This window comes from Malaclemys terrapin, chromosome 1, assembly GCF_027887155.1.
Source record: "Malaclemys terrapin pileata isolate rMalTer1 chromosome 1, rMalTer1.hap1, whole genome shotgun sequence".
Classification (NCBI taxonomy): Eukaryota; Metazoa; Chordata; order Testudines; family Emydidae; genus Malaclemys; species Malaclemys terrapin.
Genome location: NC_071505.1, coordinates 244,068,340 through 244,084,747, shown reverse-complemented (window position 1 = coordinate 244,084,747; position 16,408 = coordinate 244,068,340). Strand labels below are relative to the sequence as shown.

Below are 16,408 nucleotides of genomic sequence, written 5' to 3'. Positions count from 1 at the left end.
TCTGTATGTAACTCTCGATGTTCTTCATATAAGTGTCCCATTTTCATGTGATCTTGCTATGCTCTTGTTCTCAATTATATTAGCCTTCAGAATTCATTGCCACAATATAAAGTTCCTTAGTAGAACCATTTTTTTTAACCTACTTAACACAAAAGTTATTTTTCCCCTTTAAGATAAGGGGTGGTCACTGAAACATGTTAACAATCCTTTATTACAGTGGTTTTCAACCTGTGGTCCGCAGACCTCTGGGGGCCCACAAACTATGTCTAAGGTGTCCACAAAAAGTGACTATGAAAATAAAGTTTCAGATCCCAAATCAGGCATTCTGTTTTTCTGATCAACCAAAAATATGTGAATACCCCCACCTACAGGTCAAAACCCAGAAGTGTTGTCATTATCATAGAAGCCCACAGTTTAGCACCCTTTCTCATGCCACATTAAATGCTATGCCAAGCACGTGCAACATTTATAGTTGAACTCTGTTCAGTCAGTTTTCAGTCTAAGACTTCTATGGTAGGGGGCAACAGACCACAGGTTGAATTTCCAAAGGGGTCTGCATCTCAATTTGAAATTTTTTTAGGAGTCTGCAAATGAAATAAGGTTGAAAACCACTGATCAATTATACTGGAAATTTTAAATCCTACATATTAGTTTTTGCCAACTAAAAATATCCCTATAATATCTCTCCTTATCACACTATACAAAACAGATGACATAGAATTATGTCTTGTTGTCTATCTCAGTTTCATTGAGATTTTCGTCAAACATGATAGATGTTCAAGTCTAAGAATTCAGGACACAAGTATTGATTTCTTCCCATCTCATCTAAAGTTCTAGCCTTAGACTTCCCCTTCTTCTGATAGGTAGACTCTATAGATTACCTTCTATTGTCAGAAAAGACAGCCATATGCTGCTCTTTGATAAGTGCTTGTGTGTTAGCAGAACTCTCAAAGTCAGCAAAACCCTTAACCTTCAACATGAAAACCTCAGATCACTTAAAAACTCAAAATAAGAGGACTGCTTAACTTCTAATCAATACATCGATACACTTCAGGACACATTATCCTAAAAATAAGTGGCAGTGAGATAATCCTTCAATTTTACACATAAAAAAGTAAACACTTCTATTTTTGCAAAGCTACTTCCTTCCCATAAAATGTTCTTTATGCAGTTATACACAAACCAAAATACTGCTGATATGTTCCTATTTTACTTTAATTCAAGCTAGTTTCGTACATTTTGAACTATAGGCAATTTAACAGCAAGTCCAGAAGAAAAACATTGTAAGAATGAAATTATTGGTAAAGCCACACATTACTATACATTACTATACCTGCGAATGGAGTTTTCTGTAAAGTTCTGAAAACAAAGCAGCATCTGCTTCCCTTCTTTGTCGCACAACTGTTAAGAGAAAAAAGCTTCTTAGGGTACGAAACTTAAGAAGTCAATTATAGTAACAACATTACTTTGTATTGATACAGTTGTGCAATTCGTTGAGTGGGAGGAAAACAAGAGGATAAAGAGACAGTTCACTTTCCATACACATGCACTCCTTGGCCTCCAAGGGTAAGTCTACAGAGTAATCAAACACTTGCAGCTGGCCCAGACTCCAGCCTGAGTGGTATTTTAAAACACACTTAGAATACTGTTACAATTTTCACCTTCTACAAAACATATTGATTCATTTTAAAATTATTCAGATCTAAATTACTGAACATGAAAGGAAGCCAGACATACGTTCTTTCTTGATTTTCTCCGCAACAAGAAATTCATCTCTTTCAACAGTAGGAGCAAAGTTGCTTCCAATAACTCTCACTGCATATTGAAACTGCTGGGCTACATCCGCTGAAAGAGGGAGAGGAAAAAATTAGTTAAGCCAACTTTTAAAATGAAGAAAAAATAAATAAGGGCGGCCATGTTACTAAGTGATTAAGTCAAATAAAAAATACAAAAAATGTAGATGTTTCAAATGAGAGAAAATATGATCGTGACTAGATTAAATCTTTCCCCTAATACTACCTTGCATTGATATTTTGTCCTGTATGCTCTTATGCAGAAACAGTCAGTCACTTTAAGAGCACAAATCCAATTATGGAAGTAAACTACAATTTAAAAATGCTGGCACCTCCTTTTGTCAGCATATTTCTTAGCATCTTGCTTCATGCAACAAACATCAATACTATCTACAAACATGAACAGTTCAGTCAATAACATATCTTCAGTATGGGCCAATATTCACACAAACACAAAAATGAGGGTGCATAATCTCCTTTTTCCTCCCTAGTCTAAGCATTCTACAAATCTGAATTCAAGAGCAGATTTCAAGGTCATTAATCAAACTGGAGATTTACTGAAGTTAAATTACAGAATCCCATGGTAATATAACATACTGATTAGCAGAATTGCAAGAGATCTGCTTTAACCATGTTTATTCATTAGTTTTGACAAATCAATTAAACGTACAGGTACTTACTTTTTCACCCTACCAAAATTATCTTTCAGTTTCTTAAACTGTTATGCACAAGGACTAAGTACTTTACCCCAGTAACTTTCTACCAAAAAAAATAAAAAGTACACCTCCAGTTCCATTTAAAACCTACAAAATCCAACTAGTCAGCAATCAATTTCATTATGATAACAAACTTATCATATGTTTACCTTAGAGATAAAATTCATAATGGAGGCACTTAAGTATAGCACCATGCTAATCATATGGCAGATAAGGGCAAGGTGTAGAAAATCCACTGAACAAAGACTGAGCTCTCATCTCAAATTGGCAATGGAAGACAATTAACCAGAACAATTAATGATAAGCATCTCTGAGTGCTAGATGTTGATCAAGGTTAAACACACACTAACAAAGGAAGAATCAGTTTAATCCTCAGTTTTTCCACCCATGCGAAGCAACCCAGAAGCGGGTACCATCTATGTAGAAAGAAAAAAACCCAGCAAAATTCCACAGGCACTAGGATTCAGCTTAAGGGAGGAAGACAACAATTCTCCCCTCCTCCTGCCCCAGCACTACCTCTCAAATACCACTTATCCAACCCCAAACACTCTCCAAGGACCTTTGCAGCAAGCTCAAATTAGTGGGCTACAGAATTTGAGCAAGTCCTGAAAAGCAATAGCTGGTGGATTTGAGGTCCCAAGTGGAAAAGTCTGACAAAATATATTATATAACACTGCCATCATATCATTTGAACTTTTGTGTAAGTATTCAGATATTACTAGTTGTTATGAAAGGTTTGGCTCTGTATGTGTGTGCAGAGTTACATAAAGGTCTTAACTTTATGCTTTTGCAAATATATTTGTAAGTCACAGAAATTAAGCTACAGCAATATCTTAAAACAAAAAAATGCACTTCAAAACTGTTGAGGGTGTTGAAAATGTGATAATTTACCTCACACTTTCATAAATTCGAGCACTTAAGAGCAGGTACATCAAAAATCTTCCACTGGCCATGCACACCACATTTTTACTACTATAAATAAATGTATGTTTTAAATACTTTAACTCTGAAATATTAATTTTAAGTGTACTACTTTGTTATCTAGAGATACATTTCAGAGAGATATGGGAGAGCAGTCAGTCAATATCTCAAAGCTTGTCTCTCTTACCAGCAGAAGTTGGTCCAATAAAAGATATTACCTCACCCACCTTATCTCTCTAATATCCTGGGACTCACACAGCTATACCACCACTACACATCCCGCTCATTACGGGCAATACTTTCTGTGGGAGTGCTTTTGGTGGTAGACTCCTGACTTCACACACAGAACAAGCAAGATGGCATACAGTAGTCATAAGAAATAGAGATATATTTAACAGTAAGATGTCCAATAGCAACACACACAGGAAGTTTATTACTTAAGCAGATGTATTGTTGAATTGTCCTTCTCCCCCAAATGTCCCCCATGAGACAGAAGATGAACTTAAAATATAAGCGTACACAAACACATTTCATTGTATAAATATGTAAACAAGTGCAACTGCTATGCAACACTGCCATCTTGATATGCCTAATAGATGGGAAGGATGGAATTGTTTATGGAAGATGTGATTTAATTTTCAGTGTTCTGATGTGAGCTCTTTATGCAGAGAAAGGAAGCAAGCAGAAGACTGTCAAAATTCTAAAAATTATGACTACAAACATAGTGGAATAATGCCATTAATTGTAAGCGACTATATTTACCAAATACATAAAAGTTAAAACAGTGTAAAAAGCTTGCTACATTCAGAGGAGGGGAAACAAAACAAAAAAATTCAGTAATTCAAGATCTATAAAATCTTAATTTGAATTGCCTAAAATAGATTATGTTCCATCTGCAAATGCAAATTTCTGATGATAGTAGAGAATGTCCTTTATGCACGCATCCATTCCTCCCCTCCCCCTGTATGATGCAGTTTTCATGTTCCATTTCAAAGCCCAAAAGGAGCTTTAAACAAAGCACATGTGAAAAGTGTAGAAAAACTAAAGAGGGAAGGAGGGAGAATCCTTGGTGGGCAAAAACAAGGGAAAATAGTAAGAAATGGTATAATTTAAAAAGGAGGAAAATATGAGAAAAATACAGGAATTTAATTATAGTGGCTAGATAATTTTTATTTCCAGATAAGCCTGATAAATTGGAGGACAGCCTTCCGGAACATTCCTTTTATTAGTAAGCAACTGATCTGCTTCAGTACACTTCCCAAAGTTAGTAATATCAGACAATTCTCACACCTTTCAAGAGACTACAGCTATTAGAAGAGATTTAAGTGGGGAGGGGAGAGAAGCGCAGTCCTGGAGACAGGAATACTGAGAGACTCCTATTTCCAACTTTTTGGGTATTTTTCTGTTCTAAAACAGTGAATTACTAAAAATAAATTGTTTGATTATTTTAAGTTGCTCTATTACTTAGAATTCGTGTTTACCGAAAAGTTGTTTACTTGTCATTTATGGTTTTAATTCCTTTATTGGTTTTGTTTTACTGGTGGTATGACTTTTGTTACCATCCCTCCAACTCCAAACAGTCTTCAGAGATTAACAACATCATCTTCTTGGTAAATCCTACCAAGAAAACATGTTTAATCTAATACTGCATTACATTTTTTGTTGCATGCAGAGAAGTTTCATGTCTGTAGTACAACCTCCAAATTTCTCCTGCAGTTTCAACAGGATACAGTATTCACTTGGTACTGAATGGTTCCATCACGGTGATGGCCAAGGTGATCTCTCGCTCTCTCAGCCATGTCATGTGCGTTTTGGTAGAAAATGATTAAATGTTTTTAAAAGCACTTTCAGATGAGGTGCTTTAACAAACATATCAGGCTGCAAAAAGACACCATGAACAAAAATAGAAAATTAATGGAGATATCCCATCTCCTAGAACTGGAAGGGACCTTGAAAGGTCATCGAGTCCAGCCCCCTGCCTTCACTAGCAGGACCAAGTACTGATTTTGCCCCAGATCCCTAGAGTGGCCCCCTCAAGGACTGAACTCACAACCCTGGGTTTAGCAGGCCAATGCTCAAACCACTGAGCTATCCCTCCCCCCAAGTTGTAGACCATAAAGAAAGATTGTCTTCAGGCTTGTCTACACACGAGAGTTGTACCACACCTAATCAATATAATTAAAACAGTAAACCTCTCTCGTGTGGACAGTCATAGCTGATACGGTCTCGCATGATATTCTTATCGATAAACTAGGCAAATACAATTTAGATGGGGCTACTATAAGGTGGGTGCATAACTGGCTGGATAACCGTACTCAGAGAATTGTTATTAATGGTTCCCAATCCTGCTGGAAAGGCATAACGAGTGGGGTTCCGCAAGGGTCTGTTTTGGGACCGGCTCTGTTCAATATCTTCATTAGCGACTTAGATATTGGCATAGAAAGTACGCTTATTAAGTTTGCGGATGATACCAAACTGGGAGGGATTGCAACTGCTTTGGAGGACAGGGTCATAATTCAAAATGATCTGGACAAATTGGAGAAATGGTCTGAGTTAAACAGGATGAAGTTTAACAAAGACAAATGCAAAGTGCTCCACTTAGGAAGAAAAAATCAGTTTCACACATACAGAATGGGAAAAGACTGTCTAGGAAGGAGTACAGCAGAAAGGGATCTAGGGGTGATAGTGGACCAGAAGCTAAATAGGAGTCAACAGTGTGATGCTGTTGCAAAAAAAGCAAACATGATTCTGGGACGTATTAACAGGTGTGTTGTGAGCAAGACACGAGAAGTCATTCTTCTGCTCTACTCTGCTCTGGTTAGGCCTCAGCTGGAGTATTGTGTCCAGTTCTGGGCGCCGCATTTCAAGAAAGATGTGGAGAAATTGGAAAGGGTCCAGAGAAGAGCAACAAGAATGATTAAAGGTCTTGAGAACATGACCTATGAAGGAAGGCTGAAAGAATTGGGTTTGTTTAGTTTGGAAAAGAGAAGACTGAGAGGGGACATGATAGCAGTTTTCAGGTATCTAAAAGGGTGTCATAAGGAGGAGGGAGAGAACTTGTTCACCTTAGCCTCTAAAGATAGAACAAGAAGCAATGGGTTTAAACTGCAGCCAGGGAGGTCTAGGTTGGACATTAGGAAAAAGTTCCTAACTGTCAGGGTGGTTAAACACTGGAATAAATTGCCTAGGGAGGTTGTGGAATCTCCATCTCGGAGATATTTATGAGTAGGTTAGATAAATGTCTATCAGGGATGGTCTAGACAGTATTTGGTCCTGCCATGTGGGCAGGGGATGGACTCGATGACTTCTCGAGGTCCCTTCCAGTCCTAGAATCTATGAATCTATAAAGGTGCCTTATATCAGTACGGATATAAATACAGGGAATAAGCTGTACCAGTATCAGGCACATTTTAGACTTCTGTAGTTGCATCCAAACTACAAATTGTAACGGTATAACTAGATTAGTTAAAACAAAAAACACCCCCCATCCAAAACAGGTTATACCAATTCAAAAACTTGTGTGCAGACCAGCTCTTTAGCATGGTATAATCTCTAAAGACCAACACCTACTCTAAAGAACCTCTGAGTGTTTGTTTTTTCCATATAGAGAGATTGTATAAAGCAAAAAGCTAAAGCATCTCATTAGTATCTATTTACAAAGAGAGTGACAGTTAGTTTATGTTGTTCCAGTGAAAAAAGCACATATTTCCAGTCCCACCATCAAGATTTTATTTTTAGAAAGTTTTTCCAATCTCCCCAATGCCTAAACATTTTCTTGACTAAAAGCTTTTCTTAAAATTGGAACTAAAAATGGTTATGCTTCCTATATTGAAAATGATCCTTTAAACCAGCGATTCATCTTGCAGTGTAGTAAACAAGCCTATTTGAAGAAGGCTCCTCTGAGTTCATCAGCAACTAGAACAGGGGTAGGCAACCTATGGCACGCGTGCCAAAGGCGGCACGCGAGCTGATTTTCAGTGGCACTCACACTGCCCAAGTCCTGGCCACCAGTCCAGGGGGCTCTGCATTTGAATTTAATGTTAAATGAAGCTTCTTAAACATTTTAAAAACCTTATTTACTTTACATACAACAATAGTTTAGTTATATATTATAGACTTATAGAAAGAGACCTTCTAAAAACGTTAAAATGTATTACTGGCAAGTGAAACCTTAAATTACAGTGAATAAATGAAGACTCGGCACACCACTTCTGAAAGGTTGCTGACCCCTGAACTAGAATAAACTTTCCTGGAGGACCTTTTCCCCAGAGTGAATTTCTTGCCAGCTTAATCAACCACTCATATGTTTTCTTCCCTTGACATAAGGGGATAGCTGTGCGATAAAACCTGAGTTACAAGTTTTCACTCAATATTTGTAAGTTCTCTGAAAGCCCTGGATATAAGATTCTATAAAATACATCAGAGTACATTACTGTATGCAACATAGTGTATTATACTGATCATCAGCTACAGATTTCAGAGTAGCAGCCGTGTTAGTCTGTATCCAGCTACAGATTTTTCCTTCACTCGAACCGCAAGGGCACACCACAGATTAAAGGAGCTAGCTGTCCACTACTCAGCTAGAAATCATAAGCAGGCATGAATTCTATAAATATATAATCTGAACAGGAAGACTAACTCTACCTGTGTATTCCTGTGACAAAAGTTATCAGAGCAGAATTCTAAGAGTCATTAATGAGATCTCAAAAAACTAAACGATCACATCAGTGAAAATGGCCTTAGAAACAGAGGGAAACATCATCTTAGAGACTTCGCATGTTAGTTATTTAAAGAACAAGAAGATACCAAGAGTTCAGTCTTTAGGCAAAACAAGTTTTCCGAGAAGTGGACTTGACAGCACTGGAACATTCGTAAGGTCTGCCAGCTTTGCCTTGGTTAATACATTTTTGGAGTTGCTCCAAGACACGGACTGTGATAACTATACTGGTGGACATTTAGTCATATTTTTCAAGCTGTACCACAGTCCAAATCCCACTAGACAGAGCATCTTACATGCCTCACTAGAGCTAGAAGTTTCAATTGAATAATTTACATGACATAGATGAACTACTATAAGAGAGACTTTTTTTATAAAAATACAAAGGAAGTGACCAAATGGAAAGCTTCTTTATGCTGGAACTAGATCTATGTAGACACACTGAAGCAGCCCCAAAAATTCCAAGACAGGCATTGGAATCTCATGAAAAGAAAGCCTTCAATTCCAAAAATTTAGTAAGTAATGCTCTTTCCCTGGTTACCAAAGAAGGAACTGAGTGACATTCAGATAACAGTACTGATCTCAATAAGGGATGGCATAAATAGCCAAAAAGGGGCTGTCTTACACAGCACAGATAATCACTGCCTGCAACCATGAAAAAAAACCTTAAAGAACTAAGGGAGTAGTTGTAGTCTTGTGCTAAAGATCAAGGACCCAAGTGACAATTCTGTACAGCTGGTGTAGAGCAATCTCTTTTCCAACTGAAATTTCAATGGGAATTTTAAACAGGGAATTTATAGCTATATAAAAACTGTTTTTTTGTCCAGAACACTGGAATTAAGTCCCTAATTCTGAAAGGTGTAGCCAATTATTTTAGTTTATTATTCATTTATTGTGTGATGTTATGATTAACATGTTACATCATATATAATCATTGTATGTAAATATAGTTAAATTGTAGAATGATAGAAGTATAAGATTGATCAGTATTTAGAAGGAATAATCATGTATTCGATATTTAAGTAAGAAAGGTTGAAACACAAGACCTGTAGGCTGAGGCCTGCAAGATTTTTAGCATAGCTATTTTAGGCCTTGGAGATAAGAAATGCTGAAATAAGTAAGGGACAGAAGAATAACCTGATGCCCTAAGATTATGGGAAAAGAGGTACCAAGTGGTAATACTGAGGAAAAAATAGCTAGAAGATTAATTTTAAAAATCGCAAAATGCTGTAGAGGCACTTCTGCCTCCAACATGTGTCTTAACCACAGGATACAGGTCATGCATCAGTGCTAATGAGAATAAAGAGAACCTACATGACCTCTAGAAATCGGGAGTCCCTTAAGTTCTAGGGGATACCAGACCAATACGAAAAAAGAGGGCTAACACTTTTCTGTACATGCACAGAATGTAGGAATAGGCAGAATCACATTATAAAAAGAGGTTGCTCAGAGCGGGGAAATTGAGTTTCCTATGAGAGAACTCCAGTAGGAACCATCCATCATTTTATTGATGATCAATCCATGAGAGACCCATCAGATCCTAACACTATCTAGGAGGATGTATGTCTGTAGTTATAACTGGTGCATGGATATATCTAGGAGTTGTGTATGCTGTGACATTCATAACTTCGTTGGTAACTTTATTAAAACTGATAAAAGATAGTGGACCTTTTTCTTGTGACTGTATATTTTACTTGCCTATGGTTTCATGTGTTCCTATGAGCTTTAAACAAGCAGCGATAACTCTGTTGAACTTGAAACTGTAGCCGCCAGAACCAAACCCTCAATGATATAATAGAACCTCAATAAAGTTAACTTTAAATAAAAATAAAGGCTGCAAGGGCCATGGATTTCTAATGACCACAGGTAGTCTATAACTTGGTTTTAAATTTAATCTCAAAAAGGCAACATCTCCTGCTGTATAATGCCTCTAATACAAATGTTAGGGGATTCATTGCTTCAGAACTGACACACGGGGAAGAGATCTTGCCTACTGATTCAACAATACCACTTGCTGGCAGGAACTGTCATTTAAGTACTGCCAAATTTACTTTACAAGATTTAACGAGATCCCAAAACAAACTAATATAACCAAACATTAACAAGAATATGATTTGGTATATTACAAATCCTCAACACTGACCAACTAATATAAACTGCTCTGAAACTATGCTAACATGCTTGTACATATTGACTTCTCAGTCCTAAGTTCTGGAATGTCATCTTTTAAAAAAAATAGGAGACATTTGATTTTTTAGTAAAATGTTTCCATCCAGCTCAGTAGCCTAGTGGTAGCAGAGGGCACCACCAGAGAAAATGTTAGTGTGACACTTGAGCTCCAAGGACCATTGGGAAGCATAGACAGAGTCTTCAGCCCACTTAGGAACTGGTTGGGGGATATGGGCGGGAAGTGGGAGAGGGGAAAATGGTTCCCATATCGATGGCCTCTTGCAATCATACTCCGCCACGGGAAGAGTTCCTTTCAATGCAAAGTTTTCTGGATGAAGGGAAACAGGAAATTGTAGAGGTTCTGAGGACATCAACACACAAAGGTCAGTGGTTTAAGCATTGGCCTGCTAAATCCTAGGGTTGTGAGTTCAATCCTTGAGGGGGCCAAATCAGTACTTGGTCTTGCTAGTGAAGGCAGGGGGCTGGACTTGATGACCTTTCAGGGTCCCTTCCAATTCTATGAGATGGGTATCTGCATATTATTATTGGCAAGTTTAAAAGCCTTCAAAAAAGGCACCAAAAATCCAATAAAATCTAGTAAACTTTTTACAGCTGACTTACAAAATTCACAGGTTTAGAATGGAAGCACTTATACACCCCATTAACTATAGGGGCACACAAAGATACAGACATTAACATACAAACTGCATCTTGGCTCCTATTAGAACTATATTTCTATGCTTGCAGGAGTAAAGTAGGATTCAATTGGTGAGGAGGACTCTAGCCAAGTCAATCCTTCTGAAGCCAGTATAGACTCCTAGAATTTATGGCCAGAAGAGATCATTAGATCATCTAGTCCAGTGGCTCTCAACCTTTCCAGACTACTGTACCCCTTTCAGGAGTCTGATTTGTCTTGCATACCCCCAAATTTCACCTCACTTAAAAACTATTTGCTTACAAAAATCAAATATAAAAATACAAAAGTATCAAAGCACGCTATTGCTGAAAAATTGTTTACTTTCTCATTTTTATCATATAATTATAAAATAAATCAACTGGAATATAAATATTGTACATTTCAGTGTATAGTATATAGGGCAGTATAAACAAGTCATTGTCTGTATGAAATTTTAGTTTGTACTGACAATGTTAGTGCTTTTTTATGAAGCCTGTTGTAAAACTAGGCAAATGTGTGGATGAGTTGATGCACACCCTAGAAGACCTCTGTGTACCCCCAGAGGTATGTGTACTCTTGGTTGAGAACCACTGATCTAGTCTGATACTCCTGGGGAAATTCTGCCCCACTGTGCAATGCAGAATTTTGCAGAAATTAACGTTGTATGCGCAAAATTTCCTTTCCCCCCACAGAAATGGGCTGCAGTGGTGCTAGCTGCCACTAGGGGCCACTGGACTCAGCACAGCCCCGCTTGCACATAGAAGATTCTAGCTCCCTCCCTCCAGCAGTGGGTTCCTGGCAGCTGGAGTTCCCAGCAATCCCTGAGAGAAGGAGAGGATGACACGCAGGAAACTCTGTGCTAGCCTGTGACCGAGCATCAGGCTGTTTCTCCCTCTAGATCCTGGGGCTTGGGGAGTGAGGGGAGAGGGTGCGGGTATCTGGGCCAGGAGGGCCCCACAGCTGAGCTCTGGAGATTGAGCGGGGGGCAAGTATCTAGGCTGGGGGGCCCTGTGGTTGGACTCTGGGGAGTAGGGGATTTGGAGGGGCAGTGGCGAGGGGGAGAGCTGTGGGTGTCTGGCCCATGGCTGGGCTCGGGGGATGGGGGCAAAGAAACAGGAACTGGGTTGTCATAGGGGTTTCTTTACTCTCTACTCACAGGAGAATTTTTGCTTGTGTCTGTATTATTACAGATATACTTGCTGACAGGTATTTTGAAATAAATTACCAAAATAACTGAAACTGGCGTGATTATGTAGTGTTATTTTGACAAATAAAATTTGCAGAATTTTAAAATATTGGGCACAGAATTTTTAATTTTTTTGGTACAGAATGCCCACAGGAATAATCTGACCTCCGTATCACAGGCCAATAAATTCCACCCAGATACTCCTGAATGGAGCCCAATAACTTATGTTCGGTTAAATCATAACTTCCACAAAGGCACCCAGTCTCGAGCTGATAAAATCAAGAGCTGGGGAAACCACCACTTCCCTTGGTAGTCTGTTCCAATCGTTGATCACACCGATCATTAAAAATTCCTGCCTTATTTTCAATTTTCAAAATGTGTAGCTTCAGCTTCAAGCCTTTGGCTGTAGTTATGCCTTTCTCTGCTACATTAAAGAGACCCTTAGTATCCTGTATCATCTCCCTATGAAAGTACTTATCCACTGTGTTCAAGTCACCTTTCAACCTTCTTTTGATAAGCTAGACAGATATGCTTTGCAAAAAGCATGCACATGTCCACATTGGGGGTGTGAAATAATTTAACTAAATTGGTTTAGAAACTAATTAATTGTAACTTCTAGTCTTGTGGTAGTGAGGAGGCATAACATTAATCTCATTTATAAAATCAAAGTTGGGGGGTGGGGAGGGAAGAGGGAAATAATTGTTTCAGTCTGTCATGAAGTGCCAGGAATTGGACTTTATTGTGTCACCCATGGATTGCCGAATTCTGATCATGAATAGCTTTCTGGAGTTTTCCTCCCAATCTTTAGGTTTAGCAATTTGCATGTGATCTGAATTTGCTTCTTGGGATTGGTGTCTTACTAGATAATTTCTCTAAATTTTACCTGCCTCATTTACAAAACTTAAAAACAGAGGATTAAAAGGACAGACTTTTCTCTTGCAATTAAAGTCATGTTGCCTTTCATCAAACATGGTATTAGCATTATGAAAGTGTTGGTCACAACGCTAGCTAATATTGAGTCCATATTTTTTTTCTAAGCTGTATTTCTTCTAGGGTTTATTCAATACATACATTAGAAGTTCTTGTCTTATCTACCCTGGAAGAACTCTGTGGCAACTATAGAAATGGGGAAATTATGACATTACAAGAAACTTGTACATGTTCAATTGAGAGAGAAGGGATTTCAGAAAAAACTGTTTGATTACATAGGTTTTTTGGATGTTTCTATTAAGGATTCCATACATTCAACCCTTCAATTAAGGTATGCAAACTCAAAAACATCTCCCAGATACCCCTCAAAAGGCCTTCAACAAAACCAGGGAAAGCTAGACAGAACTTTCCTGGTACCTTAAGGAAAACAAATGTACAGCCCCTCTTCTCCACACACACTACTGTTCAGGCCTTATTTATGTATCAAAGATGATAGTAAGTACTTTGCAGATCATCTTTTAGTTAGAGCATTACTAGTAAAGAATTCTGTCCAAAAAACAGGTTAATACCGACATTGTTGTAATACTGAGGTATTACGGTCATACAATACTTATAACAAATCCACAAAGAGTGAAACTTCCAACAACATATGAAAATATTCAAATACTAGTAGTACAGAAGGCATCCACATACCATTTGTTGAAATGGATACGACTTGAGAAGTTGTAGGCATTACAAGACAACACTATTGAGACTTTAAATAGTTCATTTGCCCAATTAGCAAATAAGTTATTTTCTCTGCCAAGGTGAAACCATTTTCCTACTATTATGGCAGTTGGAAAAAAGGGGACAAAGCATGAGTGTCTCCTTCTCATCTCCCTCTGAGGCAAGGTCTACATTATAAACTTACACTGATATAACTACATTGCTCAGGGGTGTGAAAAATCCACACCCGAGTGACACAATTATACCAACCTAACCCCTCAGTGTAGAAAGCACTATATCAACAGAAGGGCTTCTCCCACTGACATAATCCAGCTCTGCGAGGTGTGGTGGCTAACTACACCGAGCTTCTCCCGTCAGCATAGTGATTCAGTGAAGATGCTACTATCCCAGCACAGCTGCACCACTGCAAGGTTTTATGTGTAGACCTGTCCTAAGCAGCTGCAGGCAAGGCAGGGATTCAGCCTCTAGCAGCTATTACTACTGATCAAAGCCTGGGGGCAGCCACACAAATCTGTCTAAGTGAGCGATTCTCAACCTGCAGCCCAACTAGCACATAGCTGTGGCCCAGCTCAGCTGTGTGCTAAAGGCCAACCCACATGGCGGGGTCCGGGTTCCCGGCTTCCCAGCGCACTGGGGTCTGGGCTACCCCATTGCCCAGCGTAGCAGGGTTGGGGTCCGGTCATGGCTGCCAGCCCACCCTGAGTGGCGGGAGTCCGGGACAGCCGGCCAGCCCCACATGGCAGGGGTCTGGGGTTGGCAGCCCACCAGCCCCGCATGGTGGGGACCGGGAGCAGGGTCCAGGAGCTGCTGCTGCCCTGCCACCCAGCTCCTGCAGCCCAGGTAACACACTACGGGCCACATATATGATAAATAAGTTGAGAACCACTGGTCTAAGCTCTTGTAGACCTCATTCAACCGATGGAAGAATTGCTTGACAGGATAGCAGCAAAGAAGAGCGTATGTGATGGGGAAGGGAGGAAAATGACGACAGGGAATTGGAGGAGAGGGTTGGAAGTGCTCTCCTTATATATTTCTAGGAACCAAAAGAGGGAGAGGAGAGGCATATCCTACCCCATGGAAGAGAGTGACGAGCCCAACCCCCATCTTCCGGGGGGGAGCATCTCTCTCCAGAAAGCAGCTTTTTCTTCTAAGGCCATGTCTACACTAGAGAGCACAGCCGTACCGATGCAGTTGAGCCGCTGTAAGATCTCTCGTGTAGCCACTCTATGCTGATGGGAGAGAACTCTCCCATCAACATAATTAAACAATCCCCTAACGAGCGGCGGTAGCTATGTCAGCGGGAGACGCTGTCCACACTGGCGGTGTCTGGGTTTTTTTTTTTTTTCCCCACACCGCTGAGCAACAAACTATACCAACAAAAGAAGTAGTGTAGACGTAGCCTAAGAATCAGCAAGGGACGGGGACTTCAAAATTTAACACCTACAGGCCAAGGATCTGTATGCTCCCAGGAAGCACCCAGCCCCAGGAAGCACTCAGCCCAGCGATGGCTGCTGCCATGTCCAGCATAGGTCATTAGCAGGGCAGAGCTGAGCTACAGGAGGGGGTAACAGAACAGGGGAAGGGGGTGAACATTCTCACAGAAGGAGAGAGTGGAACACACCTTTTAGGCAACCCCCAGGGCAAGAACCAGGCACACAGCTGTTGACAGAGTTTTGTGGCTGCCCTCAGGGTCTGAGCAACAGAATTAAACTAAGCCCTGGTCTACACTACACATGTGTCACTATAAGGACTCAGAAGCATGGAAAATACACCCCTGTGCAATGCAGTTATACTGCTCTAACCCCGAGTGTAGACAGTGCTATGTTGACAGGAGACCTTCTCCAATTGACATAACTACCGCCTCTCAAGCTGGTCTACACCAGTGCTTCCCAAAGTGGTGGTCAGCGGACCAGTGCCGGTCCGCAAGCCATCAGCTGCTGGTCCGCTACAAGTTTCCTCATAAGAGTGAAAAATAGGATAATAATATGGCACCGGTCCCTGGCACATTGGGAAAAAAAACTGCCGGTCCCCCACATCAGATAGCTTGAGAAGCACTCATCTACACTATTGCTTAAGTTGATGTAACTTACATCACTCAGGAGTGTGAAAGACATCCCCCCCTAAGCAACCTAAGTTACAGCAACCTAGTGCCGGTGTGTACAGTGTTTATGTCAGCAGAAGATGCTCCCCCACCAACACAGCTTCCACTTCTCATGGAGGTGGAGTAAGTAGCATGCCGACAGGGGCACTCACCCATCGCCAATGTAGCGCAGGTAGTGTAGACTTGCCCTCAGGGAGGTGGAGTACTTACACGACTGGAGAGAGTCTTCACTAAGCGCTAAAGCGGCACCGCTCCAGCGCTGTAAGTGTAGACAAGTCCTAAGTGTTTTGCTGCTGCTGCTAAAGGCTGAATCCCTACCCCAGCAGCAGGCAAACGGAAGTTTCACTCTCTCCCCTGGGGAAAGCGGGGTCTCCCTCTTCTGGCTCCTACAAACACACAAGGAGAGCACGTCCCACCCTCGCCATCTATTCCCTGGGCTCCTTCTCCTCCCCTTCCCCAGGGCCATAGCCAGG

General features: G+C 40.2%; 1 protein-coding gene across 2 annotated transcripts in view; it reads right to left on the bottom strand.

The window, feature by feature from the left end:
• Positions 1-16,408, bottom strand: part of TUBGCP3 (tubulin gamma complex associated protein 3) — a 118,546-nt gene that overhangs the window by 101,666 nt on the left and 472 nt on the right. The window contains exons 1-3 of one of the 2 annotated variants that reach the window (XM_054011254.1): positions 16,088-16,106; positions 1,738-1,845; positions 1,334-1,401 (exon numbers count right to left, since the gene is read on the bottom strand). In XM_054011254.1, coding sequence (XP_053867229.1) covers positions 1,334-1,401; positions 1,738-1,845; positions 16,088-16,091 — 180 coding nt within the window. In that variant the 5' untranslated portion in view covers positions 16,092-16,106. Of the gene's footprint in view, positions 1-1,333; positions 1,402-1,737; positions 1,846-16,087; positions 16,107-16,408 lie in introns of those variants that run through there. The other variant, XM_054011246.1, reaches the window with a different exon arrangement.